Source organism: Geospiza fortis, unplaced genomic scaffold, assembly GCF_000277835.1.
Source record: "Geospiza fortis unplaced genomic scaffold, GeoFor_1.0 scaffold54, whole genome shotgun sequence".
NCBI lineage: Eukaryota > Metazoa > Chordata > Aves > Passeriformes > Thraupidae > Geospiza > Geospiza fortis.
The window spans coordinates 10,293,411-10,309,980 of NW_005054301.1; the positions used below are offsets into that span (position 1 = coordinate 10,293,411).

The window sequence follows — 16,570 nt, forward strand, 5'->3', positions numbered from 1 at the left end:
AGAAGAACCTTATGCAAATATTTGACAATTTGTTTATTCAGTCTTTTATACTCAACAAAATATTTTCTAGAATATTTTGTAAAAACATTAACACAGCTATTTATTAGAAACTTCATAATAAGGTAGGAAACAGTTTACTACTTAACTAGATAATAACAACAGCAATATAAGGACTCCAAAATTACTCACAGTTACTGAACTGTGATCAGTTCAATACTAAACAAAACAGTGAATGTTACGCAAAGACATTTGATTATCTCATATGCAAGCACTCTTCTGACACTGAACTTTGAAGACCGTTTTCTGCATAGAAAATGAGTTGTTTAGCAAGGACTGTGCTCTAGCAACTCCCCAAAACTTCGAAGCAGAAAAGTATCTATGTTGGAGACAAAAGGTGTTTCTAAATCTGTTCACTTACATAGCTACAACATATGTATCAAAGCTGCCAAGAAGCTGATGACATCCGCAACAGGATTATGCAGCAAGAAGCCTATTTAGCCTCAGCTTCACAGCTCTTTTCCTCATTTTTTGAGCACTAGTAAAACAGCGAATGGATGATAAAGCAAAACTTTGCAACAAAGCTGCTATTTTTCCATATAGTTTTTCTTCTTCCACAGATGCATGAACATAGAAACTACACTGCTTTGCTAGAGGACACAATTATGCTCGCATCACCAACTGCTCCCTTTGGATCTTCTAGTTTTTTCCCCCACTGCCAAAGACTGCCCTGTATTTTCTGCCGCTTACCTATTCTCTCTGGTTTTCAACAAAGAGTATTAACAAGTATTCCACTTGCTGACATTGTCCTAGCTCTTTTCGAGGACATTTAAAGCTTCAAAGGTGCTCTTTGCTTGAGAAATAATGACAGAGTGAAATCTTCAATTACACAGAAACTGTTATGACCCTTTTAGAATAGATTTTTTTTTTCCAGAAATAAAACATCATTTTATTATTGTATACAGAAATTGATCACTGTGAGTGAAACTGACAAATAAAGTTTTAAAATGTTTCTAGCTATTCCTCGGCAGGGACTTAAATACTTCAAATGATCCATGCCAGAATAGAAACATAACCAAGTAGCTACTCAAAGGAAACACGTGCAGTTGAGGAGCACAAACCTCATCTTACGAGATGTATTTAATGTCTCAGCAAAAAAAATAGTATATTTCAAGTACACACATTTGATAAATACTTGAAGAAAAAAATTATTTTATAATTTATAATTTTAAAATTATAGCTAAATTATATTTAGCGATAATTTTTAATAGAGATATATGTTTTGGATCATTTAACTCACCAGTAACCTGCGTTTTCAAGTTAGTTTTGGCATTTACAAGTTTTCCTAAGATAATTCTTATTGATTAGTGTTCTTCCTTTCAACCTCCCATTTTACCCTTATAAGGCCTTCTAATCATGGCTCCATGCCTCTAACTATTTTTCTGTAACCACTGATGAAAGGATTTTTATTCATAAATATAAATCCCTTCATGTAAGCATGTTTCTGTGTAGAAACAGCATGGTTATAATCTCAATGGATGCAGCACTCAACTTTGTGCCTGGGTAGTTCAACACTGCCCAGCATTCCTGGACTATTGTGAGACCTTAAACAAAACCCAGTTTGTTTGAAAGCATAGTTTACAAAATCAACATCTTGGTAACAATTTCATGGTTACAATTTATGGCGTCTTAGAAGACTACTGCAGTTATTTCATGAAATATTGCGCTCAGTATGTGAAGAGTTTGGCAAGCTTGCCTTCAAGGTAAGTAACTCGAATGGTTTTGAAATTAAACTTTTGCCCTTGTCATGGAACCACAGACCACTTGGTTACAATTTCATGAAAAAAATCCTATTCTGTGAACTTTTAAGATACAACATTTAACAGGTTAGTCCAGAGAAACTACAGAACTCTACTGATGCAGTAGAGATCCAATATCTCTGAGTAAGTCTTCCAGGGTTACTCCAATGCCCCACCAGATTTGTAGCACTAGCTGTCCTCAGCTTCCAGTACATCTTTGATCACTGCATCCTGATGAACTGAAGTCCTATCCCAACTCATGCTTGAGGCCACCCAACACTAATTTAAAAAGAAACTTGTAGAAATTCACTACTTCTATCTGCAAGTCTCTACCCAGTTCAACACTTACTGGAGAAAACCTGGTGCAAACTGTGGTTTTTTCAGATACCCCTTTCCTAAAGAAATTAGGCCATAAATTGTTATTTGCAAAAAGCACTCTTAAGTTTAACAGGGAAGGATTTGTGATAATGAATTAATTACATAAAATAAAATTTACAAGTGCCCTAAAACGTTATATTAGTGCTGAAATATTTTCATCATAGCAACACAAGTTTCTAGACACTATGGATAACTATACAGTTCACCATCAACTCTGTGTATCAACACATATGTGCATATTTCATGTATGCCTATAGCAGTCTCAATAATAAATCCAAACTAATTCTCAAAGACAGATATTGAAATTATTTTCACAATAACTCTCAGCACATAAAAAACCTCCAGATACTAATTACTCTTACTCTTTTTTTTTATTTACTCCACACCTATACATAAAATGCACAAATCTGAGGTAAACAGAATGAGCTATCATTCAAGTACATTTCTACCACTGGTTTTATAAAATAAACTTGAGGAAATAAAGGCAGCTTAAGGTTATCTAAATTTAAAAAATTTTAAAAAATCTGTTTTAGATTCCTTACAGTAGGACTGCATACCACTCTGCACTGAACACCTACACCACCTTGTGGAGAAAAACAGGAAAAAGTATTTTTAGAAGTTCAAACTAAAACCAAAACTGGTTTAAAAACACATAAAAAGCATTTCTTTTTCAAAATTGAAATGCACTTAATGGAGTCTGGATATCGCATAACCTACAGATCATGAGCTACTGAAAAAAAAGCTGGGATTGCTGAATTAGCGATCTTCTGATGATGCCAAGATTTCAACTTTTAAAATATTTGAGAAATTATTGCTAAATAAACCTTCTAGAGAAAATCTTCCAAGTTGTTCTTTATTAAAACAATAAAACAGACAAAACAGATTTTGGATTAAGAGAGAATCTGATAATAAGTTTTAACAACAAACTGAGTGAAAAAATAGTTTTGGTAACAAAATCAGATTTATCCTTACCAGAACATCATGCACTAAAGCTTGGTATGTCCAAGTATGATGTAGAGGAGTTGCTAAATCTATGTTTCTGTCAACAAGGACTAATAAGGGCCTTTGGAAGCTGAAAAGATGACACTGCGTTAGTACTTCTTTAAACATGGTCAAAGCCCCCCAGTAACATCCTGAGTGATATCAGCCACTTATATATCTGTTTCAAGATAAAAGCAAAACTGCCTACTGCTGAGCTCCTCCAGCCTTCCCAAAAATAACTGGGGCTGATCACTATGATAAATTCCATTAATCAAATCTTAGTAATGATAAAGAGATTATTTTATACTTAGTGAAATTACGAATATAAAAATATTGAGCAGAAGTTGAAACACTGACTTTTTAGGTATTAACTAATACATCTTTGTGTGGATATATGTTTGAGTTCCAAAAAACTATTTCAGTGGGTACTATTTGACCTTAATCCCCATTATGATCTTCAAATACAGAATCTCACTTCCAAGAGTTTCTAATTTCATTTTGCTCTTTGCTTGTATATAAAGTCCATAAAAAAAAAATTATGAACTTCTGAGATGCAATGTGGTAATTCCATCAATACCCAATTTTGTAAAAATTGTAAAAAATGCAGTCATGCCTAAAGGTCTTGGGCTACATGAAAAGCTTATAGTGAAGATAGGAAGACTATGAGCTGACAGAACATTATAACAGCCATTTCTCTTAAGCATATAATCCCTACAACATGCAGTTGAAGTGCATTTGAACAGAGAAAAAGCATTTAAATTCCATGCTCTGGATTTCCTTGCAGTAAGTATATTCACTTAAATGTATAATCTCAAAAGCCTTAGACAGCTGATTCTGAAAAACTAAACTAAAGATCTGAAGCCATTCAACTGGTTAAAGTTTCCTGTTTGCTTTACCTTGCATTTTAATTTTGAGGGCAATGATGCTACACTATCAGGAAAACGAGCCACTCCTCTGAAGGAAAAGCAGTACTTACAATGCAGTTCCCATGAAAATTAAGAAACTGGTATTTCACAACTATTCTCTCTCCTTTCAAGCTCATTCCTTTTGCCAATGTTGATGTTTTTGTGCCTTTTATCCAAGCTTTGATTTTAATTTGAGATAAAAGTATGATGACTGTTTTATATCCAGTCAGCAGATTGTAAGTTTCCTTCAGCTATGGTCTTGCCGATACATCTCCTCCTTTTCATGAACAGTACTGGCTCTCATAACACACCTTCCTAAGGCAGCCTGTGGAGTATTCAGCTGTCTGGGGGCAACAGTGTACAGGGATGCTACTGAGAACACATTATCAGATGCTTAACAAGCATCCACAAAGGACCCAAATGGTCATGACTTAACAGACCTTAATTATCCAGGTGGTAGTCCTCAAGCAGTGTCCTCTGATCAAGACAGGGATCAGCTGGGAAACACTTGCTTTTGATATAACTAAACTGATAGTAGTGTTCACAAGCAAGAAGATGGGTCTGTCTTTCTTTTTGAGGACTTCAGAGCTATGTTCAGACATCCAACTGCATTTCATAGCCCTGTAAACAGAGTGTATTTACAGAAGTTTGGCTCCTGCTAGGTTTAGAGGCTGAACAAAATTAACTGGTTCATAACATAAATTCTGACTTACTGTGCTAGGGCCATATTCTTAATAGTTATAGTAGTTTTTAAATGGGTTATGCTGTGGGATTGGAAAACTCCCTTGAAAGTATGTAAATTCTATTAATATAGAATTTGAACCAAATTCTTGTAAATAGTTTTCAGTACAGTGGTGATTTACCCAGACAACTGAAATATGAAAAATAAAATGACTAACACAATACCTGAATTGACCAGCTCCAAGTGTATCACCTGTAAAAAGACTGTTTCTGGCATCTCTTAGATTCTCTCTGAGCTTCTTATCCAGTTTCTGAGGACGGAAAAAACAAAACCACTTTTAGCAAACCAATGGCTTCCTAACCTCTTTACATGATCAACATTAAAAGATTTATTGTGCTGTTTTTGTAGCTTATAAAAGTCTTAAATGCAGGAAGACTAGGTCCACTGTACATGGGAAATAAAGAAATCTTACATCTATTTTGTCCCTCCAGCATTTCTATCTATGTCCAGGACTACACTGAAGATGTTTCCTGTATGTCTACTAATCTCCTCCCAATTAGCACCCATTCCCTAAACATGCAAGTAAAAAATACCAGTAGGAAGCATCAAGAGGGAACCACAGCAGAAGCAGCAAACTGGGCTGGCAGACACTACCATACAATTGTTTCATAAAAGTGAGATTATCCTCAATGAGTGCATGCACAATGCATGCTTTAATCAGTATTACCATTTCACTGACAAAGAAGATGCGAAGAAGATGGAAGAAATGAACCCCAGTGACTCCTAATGAAGACAGTTCTGTAGAGGTTGTTAATTGTGATTTAGTTTGGTCATTCCATTACTATTTGATGATCAAGTTCAATGTCAGTTTAATTTGCTATACTAAAAATGTCTTGTACTTGCAGGGTTTCTCAATAAGATAGATAAACATTTCTTACTCATACACACAGGAACACAGGTCCAACAGCCACTTTTTAAGTTGTAGATGCAGCTTAATTATAATGCATATTAGAAAATCTTGATAAACTCTAAATTAGGAACAATTATTTATATTTAAGTTTTCCATTATCTGATTCCCTAACACTACAGAAGTTCTGTGGACTGAAATCAGAAAGGAAAGTGAATGCATCTCTTTTCCAGTTTTATTCCCTTCATAAGGAGAAGGATACAATGACACTGGATCTTTATCTAGTACTGAGAAAAGTGAAAGCGATGTTTGGAAAGTTGTAAAGCAATGACAGGTGTTTAGGAAAACAGCTCTTACCACTGCCACCATTTCAGCTGCAGTTCCTCTTGAGCATCTGATTATAGGTATAGCGCCTAATAAAAGATACATTGACTTCTACATGCATTGCCATTTTCAGATTCTTTATTACATTACTTTTTATAAACAACTTTAACTAACATTTTGAGATTAAATACAAACTCACATTAAATTTTTCTCTTGCAGTCTTTATCTATGAAATGAAAAATACTATACAGAAATATTAAAGTTTTACAGAAGTGAATACTCCATACAACAATTTATGAGAAATAGAGTATATATTAGAAAGAAAGCTCATCCACTGTTGGACGGGACAAACTATCTCATACAGATGCATTAGAACTTATGTTCAAAAGATTAGAAGTCCCTTGAACACAATAATAAGTATTATACCACCACAATGTATCTGTTACAACTCACTGCTATGTCCAGGACTATCTATCTATGGTAATGCTATTTTCAAAAGCATATTTTCCATTGGCTTTCAGGTTTCAAAACATTTAGCTACTGTTTCTCACTTATCTATACAAATATGAAAATTCCAAAACCACAGATTTTAAATGACTGAGGAAAAGACATTAATTTGTATCACGCTAACACTTGAAAGAACTGAATAAGTCCAAGGGAACTTCTCTTGAACAAACTGCCCCATGGCAATCCCCAGCTCCCCTTGTAGGAAAGCTATTTCAGATGGACCAATTTCAGTTACAACTTAAATTAAATGTCATCACTATGAAAAATGTATCAGCTAAGAATCAAGGAAACTCACAACAAAATAAGTACACTTAATTTATCTTCCTATTCCTTTAGGAAGTTGTTTCAGTTAGATCTTTGCAGGGTTTATGTGAGGAACTTTTTTCTTCTAATTCTGTGGCGTTTAGGGGATTGTTTTTTTCTTGAAGAATGACAAATCCAAACTCAAAGCACTATTATCTTCATTGCAAACTAGAATTTTGTTAGAACAGTGCATCCAAACCTTTGCATTTCAGTATCCTCCTCTCATTGGTACTGAAGACTAAGACTCAATTCCCATGAAGGCCAACCTTTATTGTACTTTGCAGTGATATAAAGCAAGATATTTGAGTGACGGAAAGCAGTGATATTTGAGCAAGATCATTATCCCACCCTGTGAATTATTGAGATTTTGGTCACAGATCTAATTCTGCTTTTAATTTTCTATATGAAATCACCAGACTTCTAGTTATCTCACTGAATATGGAAAATATGCTAGAATTTGGAAACTTACCAAGTGTAACAAAAAAACAGAAGAGACTATCAACAATAGTGTCCATTATAGTTTCCATTTCTGTGTCTGTTATATCTGGTCGGTTAATGGCTAAAAGAGTGTGGAAAAGAGAATAGGGTTAAATAAGTTTATGCCATTTGAATAGTGAGAGAGCAATCCTCCTCTTATCTGATGCCTGTTAGTAGTCAACAGCTTTTGTTGCAGAAGAGATTAAATTCCTGAAATGCCCCTCTCACCACACCTGTTATTTTCCACTCCCTTTTTTTTCTGAGAAAAACACTGGCAGAACTTAATTATTGCTTACTGTATTAGGTCAAACACTATACAATAGTTTCCAAATCTCTCTCACTGCACACATATCTTTTGGATTGTTAGTATTGCATAAACAAAAACCTACTAAGAAATGTTATACAAGAGATATGGCCATCCATTTGGCTAACATTTTTCAAGAAGAAAATTCTCAAGAACTACCTGTATAAAATAATCATAGTATGCAGTTCTCTATATTTAAAATTTCTAAATCCCACCTCTTGTATGGAGATTCCTTTTTTTTTCTCCTAAATTCACCATCAGTCTCTAAATTAGGGGTAATTCCCAAGTTATAAAACATTGTACTTGACAGATAAGTGAGATTTCCTTCCCACATTTAGGTCAAAACAGAAGACAGGCAGCAACATTTCTCTTAAGTAACTAACCCCGACAAGAATAAAACAGCCAACAGGAAACATCAAACCAAATCTTATCACAGATCTCAAGTCAAGCACCAGCTAGGATTCATGCCATAAATCCTATCCTTGTTTGTTTTACTTTACCTTTTAAAATTTCTCACATAGTTACCTGTCTTATCCTCTTTCTTCAAAAATGAATTTCAAAGCTCTAAATATTAATAAGCGTCCCATCCTAAATTTATGCATGGACAGCCATAACCATTCTATAACTTCAAAGGTGCTTTTCCCCCCCAGCTTTTATCCTGTAAGAACTTTAGAGACATGTATTATATTTCAGCAACTACCCTTAGTAAGCTAAAGTTCTGACTAGGCTGACAGCAGCAATAGAAGTTTCAAGTTTTTGAAATATCAGCACCAAGAAAGGCAGACCATTCCCAATATCTGTATTTTTCTATAATGACAAAGCTTTGAAGAAATTCATTGGGGTTATCATTCTGTAGTTATCCCCAACTAGTGGTCTCCCACTTTACAGGGGGGAAAAACCATAATTTTTACTCTCTTGCCTTTTCCAATGTTAAAATTTATTTCCCATCCTGTTAATATGTTTAAAGTACTCAATTCTGATGTTCCAGTAATCTGCATACTGTCAGTGCCTTCTAATTTTGTCTACCATGCACATTTTATCAGCATATTCCTTTTCTTGTACCATAGCAACCAACACAGATACTTAATATTCCTGCTCCTTAGATCAACCTTTGAGAAACTTCATTAAGAATCTTTTGGTAAAATGTTCTGCCATGTTTTCTATAAGTTTTTCTCTCTCCACTCTAACAAGCTTATGGGGAATGCATCTATTACAGAAAAGTAAGCACAGGTCACCTACATTTTCCTGTTGTACTAAAAAATTCAACCAAATTGTAAAGAATGGTAAAGAAGCACTCAGCATGAAACAGGATGTCTCAAATATCAACTTTATACCAATACTACTCATTTACTCTTCCTTATACACTGTCTTAGGAAAACAGAATCAGAGGGAGCCTGAGGGATTAACTAGTTGGTCCTCCTTTCCAAAGATGAGTTAAACCCGTGTAATTTCTGTATCTAAACCAATTCAAAGAGCTTCCCAGTCACAAAATACCATAATATTTACAGATAATCTAGTATTTCACTATTTTTAAAGTTAGAAAGTGCTCCTAATATCTGATCAGAAACATTCTTGTTGCATTTAAACTCATCACCCTGTTCATTACTAAACATAAAGAATGTATTGTGTCCCTTCTGTGTAGGAAAGTCTTTCACATAATTGAAGGATTTTATATTGCTTATTTGTCCTGACATTATCTCTTTGTAAAAGCAGTCACACAGCCAAGGAATCAGGAAACTGAAAATTAACCTGTTTTGTGATATTTGATTTTAGCTCACCCATTCACATACCTTTGTGGTCACACATAGCAGTGCTGCTGCAAGAACAGCAGCCATCTTTAAGTACCCTCAGATTACACTGACTTTTCTAGACTATAAACTGGCAGTCTCCTGCTAGGGATACTCTCCACAGGCAAAAAAGCCCACCTCTTCCTCACCTCTGCCCTCCTACTGCCTGTCTGTGTCAGATCTAGAACTCCCACAATGAGACAAACCGAGCTCTAATGGAAAACTCATCTCTCTCTGTGGGAGATCAGATTTCTGCTCCCTGAGCTTCTGGAAACAGCCGCTTCTACACTGGTTTAAACACGGTGGCAAATTTCAGCAGCCCAAGACAGGAAAACATGCTGGATAGAAATTGATGGGTGTAAAACATTTTCAGTCATTTTAATTCAAATTCCTTGTTAGCATAAGGAATCTTACGATAGTCACTTAATTATCTTTATACACACAGGAAGACATCACAAAACAATTAGTATTAAAACTCTTCAACATCAGGTTTTAGTGAAAAAAATTAAATCTGCTTTTCAAACAAAAATGCCCTTCATTCTGCCAATGGAATCAATCCCCGGTGTGAGACACCCAGTGTGTGACACATATCTCAGTTATTATGGATCCAGTTTTAAAGAAAAGGTACTGACTTCAGATATTGGGCAAGAAAGCAGAAAAATCTCACTGATAAATATTAGACATACAGAGACTTCTCATCTCTATCTGGTCACTAAAGAGTATTTCATGAACCAGGAATTAGCTGTGTGACTTCGTAACTACACTAAAGCAAAGAGGAGCTGCTGCAAAAATAGGACTATCTTGACTTCTGCTTCTTCCCTTTCATTGCATTTGTACATCACACAAATCAGTTGGTATTTTCGAAGGAATGAGTCAATTAAACACACTCTGCAACTCTGAAATTACTGGTTCTGATGTAAAAAGAGAGCAAAACTACAGCAGAAGCAGCCAGACAACATACCCTGTAACATCCAGAGTAAGGGGCAGGAGTGGTGGAGTGGTAGATCTCTGTACATTTAGCACACTGAATGTGTCAGAAGTGCACATAAAATCACCACAATGGACGAAGGAAAATCATGTGGACAATTATGACAACTAGTATGTATGTTGACTTGAGCTGCCATAGCACCAAGGTAACTGATTTAAGGCAGCCACTTGCTTTTCCTGCTAGGTTCCAAACCAAGTTGAACAGAAGACTTGAGAAAAAATAAAAAGAGTTCCAGGAGGCTGACTTCACTTGCAACTCTGAAACTTTATGAAGAAGCTGACATGCTTGGCTCACATGCTTGCAGAAGCAATCAGTATTGCTTATTGTCTAGAATGCCCTTTCCCACCCACAGTGACTATCCCCATGTGAAAACAATATGTAATTTTTCCAGTGTTATTTGTTGCATATAAAGTGTTATTATCCAAAATGTCTATACCACAGTTTCACTTTGTATTTATTTTTCAGTATAACAATGACCATGTAATAAAAGATGCTGAAATGAATACCTAAGAACTGTTTCTTTCATGATTTTACATATCTAACAGATTATCCTGAATTCTGAGCAGATCAAATCAAAATAAGGTAATTGCTGGTTATTAGCTACAATTTCAAAAGTAAATTTCAACTTCAGACATTCCTGTATAATTTTTCTATAAATTCTACTTACCACGGTATGAAACAAGTTCTTTGTTTTGGTTACACAATACAAACATATCATCTTCTAAAGTAATAAAATTAAGATATTGATCAAACACCTAGAAAGCAAGGAATAATGGTTAGAACAATCCAGAGTGAAGCACAAAAAAAACCTGTATGTGATTTACTGCTACATTTTACAGAAGTATCTATTAAAAAAAATAAATTCAAGATATAATTTATGAATTAAAAAGCCTGTGTAAGGGTTGAGTGATTACCCCAAAATATTAGAGCACTGGAAAGTGCCAGAACTGTCCAACTTCAACTGTTTCTGTGCACAAAGTTTCAGCAGCCAAGTATCACTGAAAAAACACATGCGGAGGACATTTCAATAATATAGGTTCACCTTTTATGAATATGAAGGACTACAACATAATCAGCACTGAGCTCTCAGGCAGGAGAAAAGAAGGAGGGCAATATCTGAACAATAAGACATTACAGCTCATGAATTTTAACTTTTCTGTAATACCATGTGCATTCAGGAAAAAAATTAAACTCCTCTATAGCATAAACTATTAATGAGACATCACAACTGAAAAACAGATTTAAGAAAGTTAGTTTACAGTGCTATACCAATTTCCTGCTGCTGAGGACCTAAGGCTTAAACAATACCAGTAGTGTTCATTTTATTTCACAAGTTCTTTCTCTCATGCCAGTAGTACCAACTGGAGTGAGAAAAACTGAATGTATTTAAGTGTATTACTTGGTAATTTAAAGGTTTTGGTGCAGCCATTCAACAAAAATAGAAGTAAATCTCTAACACATGCCTTTAAATCATAAAGGTATAGGAGAGTACTCAGTAAAAGTGTGTACATATGAAATATTATTTCAAATGAGAACTGCAGTCCTACTGCTCTTTTAGTTTATTTTGGAGATATTACAGAAACATATATGCACTGAAAGCATTCATTCAGCTGATGTAATCAAGAATCCTCTGAAACCACTTTATTTCCCCTCCTATCATTTAGCCCAAAAGTCTTCTAACACTTTGACTTTTGACAGCTGAAGCATGGTACTAAGCTGCACTATTGGGATGACTGCAGGTTCTGCTTTTCTCCTCAGCATGCCTGAAAATAAGAACGCAGTCTTATAGCTTTAATGGTGCTAATATTAGGGTCTGGGGGACTTTCTTACCTTAGCCACTTGAGTTACAGCATTAGCACCTATAGCAGCATTTGCAATATCTTCCAGTTTACTTCTTGAAATGGCAGAAATGAAGTTTAAATAGTAAGACTCATAAAGCTGGTTCCGAAGATCCTAAAAGAAAGGAAAATTTTCTTGAATAAGTACTAATACATTCCTGAGTAATTAAAAGAAGAAATCATACTTTTACTATGTAATGTTACAGTTATCCACCATCAAACTAAACCTTCAGAAGTGCTTAGCTGCTTGTTCATACAGCTCTACACATGGTGCTTTGGTTACATATCCAGACATAAACAACCTACCACAGAAAACCAGGAAATGACATTTAAGCTAAAAGGCAGCAATTACTATTCCACACTTCACTGCTGACCAAAAATACCCTTTGCTCTTCTCCTTACTTTATCAGAAATGTCAACCTTCCATCCATCTCCTTACCAGAAATGTTAAAAATTGAGGTTAGCCTAATCCAGTCTTCCCACTCAAAGCAGTATCAAATGGTCCCCGTGGCTCAGGATAGTGTCCAGTCAGGTTTTGAACCTTTCCAAGGATGGAAACTCCACAAACTCTCCAGGCAATCTGTTCCAGTGTTTGGCCACCCTCATTAAAATAGCTTTTTCTAATGTTAAATGGAGTATTTGTACCCACTGCCTTTTGTCTTTTCACTCCCCTAACTCCCTCTGAAACACAAGAGACACGTTTACCCTTCTACTTGTTGGGAAATTGAAGTTCTGCAGAATAATATTTTGGGTAATATTTTTCTGACAAATTTGCTAGTAGTTACAGTCACATTCTGGTGAGTGCAGGATTACTTCACACACATTGTTGTGTGGGCTCTTTTGAAACATTTCAGATGCAATTTACCTGGCACATTCTGTCAATATTTTCTTCTGTTGGCATTACAAAGTAAACAGCTGGGACATCTGGAATAGCATCCCGATCTGAATGTAAAAGCCTGACAGAAAGAAAAAAGACATCTTCAATGTGTTTTTTCTCTTATATGTATAAAATGAAAAAAGTTTAAAAAATTATTTATTTGTACAGGCAAATGAAATTTCCTACAATTTCCTTCTATATTTAGCTAGAATTTTAGCAAGAAAATAAATCACATTTGTGTATTTTTTGGCTGAATATATTAATAGATGTGTTCAAAGTTTATTCAAAGCTTGAGAAAAGGCTATACAAATGTTCAAAAGCAGATCATCCATTCAGAGAAAGCTAAAATACTGCATCCACAGAGTTCATATGTGAACTGTTGCTGTGGTAAAAAAAACCACTATATTTAATTCTATTAAACTTGCCTTTCCTGCTTGAAGACAAGGTGCTTACATGTTTTTTGCATGTTTCTGCTGATGTGTAAGCAGGTTAAACTGTTTCCATTTCTAGCCTTTACTTAGCAAAAGTTAATAAACTTGGAAAACAATACACGTTATGTTCAAAGTTTCTTCATGACTATTACCACAACTAAGGAATGACAATGGACTAGGTAAATGTAATCTGTGGAAAAAGACATGAGAAACCTCTTAAAATCATACCTAAAGATTTCATATGTTTGACAGCAGACAAGTAAAATCTACGTGTAAAAAGACAAGCAAAGAACATACACAGTCCCATGAAACAGTTTGTGCAATACAATTGTAATATATATGATTGCAAAAGGATTTGTAGAGAAAAATACCAAAATAATACCTACTGGATAACTTTTATTTTTGAACAATGGCCTCCTGTTTTGAGCAAGAAATCCTAGTGAACATTGTTTGGAATGATCTCTCACTCCCTGATTCTGCATAATGGCATCTGATTTTAGAAACAAATCTAATAAGTTTATAATTTTTATTCTAGCAGTTATTTATTCAATGATTTTTCACTGATTTGTTAATTATTTTGGGGAATATTAAGTAATGTTCTTTTTACAAAAGAATTCCCAATTTTAAAAAGAACTTACAGATGCAAAGTGATCCCCATATCCCTCAGTTCTTTCACTGACAGCAAAGGTGAGATGATATCTTGGCCAAATCTGTCATAAATGAGAACCTGAAACAGACACACATCATCTTATAAAGTGCTTTAAAATGTGGATACTGTAGAATACAGTGGATACAGGAATTCAGATTTAGCATACTACTACCCTAACTTCAAAAGTGCTTCAACATCTAAACATCTACCGATTTACAACAAATCATTAATTTGTCATGGACTTCCATTTGTGCTTACAAATAAATAAAATATAAAAGAAAAACCAAGGGAAATGCAGTGATAAAGGGGGAAAAAGAACCATCACTTCCATCTCCTGTAAAGGGTCTTGTCAAACAAGAGTTTGCTGTTCGAAGTTTGTTATTTTATGTGCAGAGTTTTCCTGACTGCATTTGGGAGAAAACAAGAGGAAAATCAGAAGAGAAAATAGGAATTAGTGAAAAAAGACAAGGGATGAAGAGACAGAATATATGCTCCTCATGACCTACAAGTAAGTAATAAAAACTCCTCATGACCTACAAGTTACATTTTAAAAGTAACAAAGCTATCCTGAGCTCAGATTCTTCAAGCTATCAATAGTTCTTCCATTTGTATGGGCTTCTTTCTGACTCTGGTATTTTTTCAGCAGTTCTGATACTCAATTCTGTGCATTTACAATACAGGAAAAATATTTTGTACAAATTAATAACACAAGAAAGATGAACTTGATTTAGTTCAAATCTGCAAATCTGAACACCATAAAATTCTCACGTTCCAGTTCCAAAAGTTCTTACCTTCCATACTGGTTCTCCTGTGCTGTTTTTAACTGGAGGAACATTGAAGTTCAGCATACGTTTCAAAGCCACTGGAAAATAAAGCCAAAGAATGCTTTACTATCTTGAAGCTTCAAAAACAGTGACTTAAAGACTTTAGCAGGATTTTATTATACATTTGAAAGGAAAACTACTTGAAAGGAAAATCGTTGCAAAATATAAATACAACAAGTCACATTTTCATTATTTTTATGCAGCTTTGACTGACAAGTGGCTTACATCTGCTAGAATTTATGGACTCCAGAGGACACAGCAAAGGGCAAAGAAGCAAGTTCTAAAACATTAATTCTCCTTATTTATACAGGCTATATTCTAACAAGGTTTGCTTTAAAACTAATTCCAGTATCTTCTTGAAGGTGCATTCTGTCCAGCGGGAACTAGTTTGCTTTATTCCCTAATCTGCTTTTCCTACCCCACAGGAACAACACTGTACACACCAAACAAAAAATACCTTTATTCCTGACTAAAATCAACACACAGTTTGAAAGATTTTGAGAACTCATATGAAGAAACTGCTGGTTTATGGGATACAAAAATACCCTTAGTTTTTAGCAGGAAAACTCTGAAAGATGAATGAACTTTAATTTAACTTTCCATTCCACATACAAACCAAAGCAGATTGTTCTACCTACCTCTAATTTATAAATCTATTATGTAATGAATCCTTCCTCATTGATCTCATTAAACAGCACAGTATGTGCTGCTCTCCCATCTTTGACTAGCAGCAAAAGACTATTCGTGCTGTAGTGCCGATTCTCTTAAAACTCCTAACAAAATCATCACAGAGTTTTGAAAAGAGGAAAAACTCGCAGAAATTAGAGGGATGGATGCCACTTAGCTCATAAATGGAGAGCAGTATAAACAATTGACTTCTGACTCTGGCTGAATGAACATAGTGCAGTTCCTGGGATCTACAGTATCACAACACATCTCAGACTGGAGAGGACCTTGGAAGACCTCCAGTCCAACCTCCTGCCTAAGGAGGCTCAGCTCTGAGGCTAGGCCAGGCTGCTCAGAGCTTGATGCAGTCAGCGCTCCACAGATGGAGATGCCACAACCACATTGTGCAACCTGTGGCACTGACTGTCCTTGTGGAGAAAAAGCTTTTCCTTACATCCAGTTTGAACATTTTGTTTATATTATGCAATTTATGCCTGTTGTGCTTCACCCTACTGCCATACACCACTACAAAGGGGCCTGGTTCCATCTCAGTGCTGCCCATAGGTATTGGGGAGCTGCTGTAGGGTCCACCCTGAAGCCACCTGGAGAAAAATCCAGGCAGAACAAGCCTTAGAGCTACAGCCTCACCAGAGCCTCGGACCACCTTGGTAGCAGTCCCTGCTGACTTCCCTCCAGCTGATGGTCCACTAGGACCCCCTGCAGGTCTTTTCTGCAGAGCTGCTCTCCAGTCTGCTGACCCCCCACACTGTTGCCTCGATGCACAAGGGGCTCTTCCTTTAGAAGGGCAGGAATTTGTCATCGTTAAATTTCATGAGATCTCTGCTAGCCCATTCCTCTTGCCCATCTAGGTGCCTCCAAATGGCAGCTCAGCCCTCAAGCAGAAGAGATTCCCCTATTTTACTGTCACCTGCACACTGAATCAGAG

General features: G+C 35.6%; 1 protein-coding gene across 1 annotated transcript in view; it reads right to left on the bottom strand.

Moving 5' to 3' along the window:
* SCFD1 (sec1 family domain containing 1) overlaps nucleotides 1–14,993 on the bottom strand; it is a 45,660-nt gene extending 30,667 nt beyond the window's left edge. The window contains exons 1-9 of the mRNA XM_005417625.2: nucleotides 14,926–14,993; nucleotides 14,124–14,212; nucleotides 13,043–13,133; nucleotides 12,170–12,292; nucleotides 11,007–11,094; nucleotides 7,253–7,342; nucleotides 6,007–6,062; nucleotides 4,967–5,052; nucleotides 3,147–3,246 (exon numbers count right to left, since the gene is read on the bottom strand). Of these exons, the coding sequence (XP_005417682.1) occupies nucleotides 3,147–3,246; nucleotides 4,967–5,052; nucleotides 6,007–6,062; nucleotides 7,253–7,342; nucleotides 11,007–11,094; nucleotides 12,170–12,292; nucleotides 13,043–13,133; nucleotides 14,124–14,212; nucleotides 14,926–14,982 (780 nt within the window). The 5' untranslated portion in view covers nucleotides 14,983–14,993. The remainder of the gene's footprint in view (nucleotides 1–3,146; nucleotides 3,247–4,966; nucleotides 5,053–6,006; nucleotides 6,063–7,252; nucleotides 7,343–11,006; nucleotides 11,095–12,169; nucleotides 12,293–13,042; nucleotides 13,134–14,123; nucleotides 14,213–14,925) is intronic.
* Nucleotides 14,994–16,570: the final 1,577 nt, after the last annotated feature.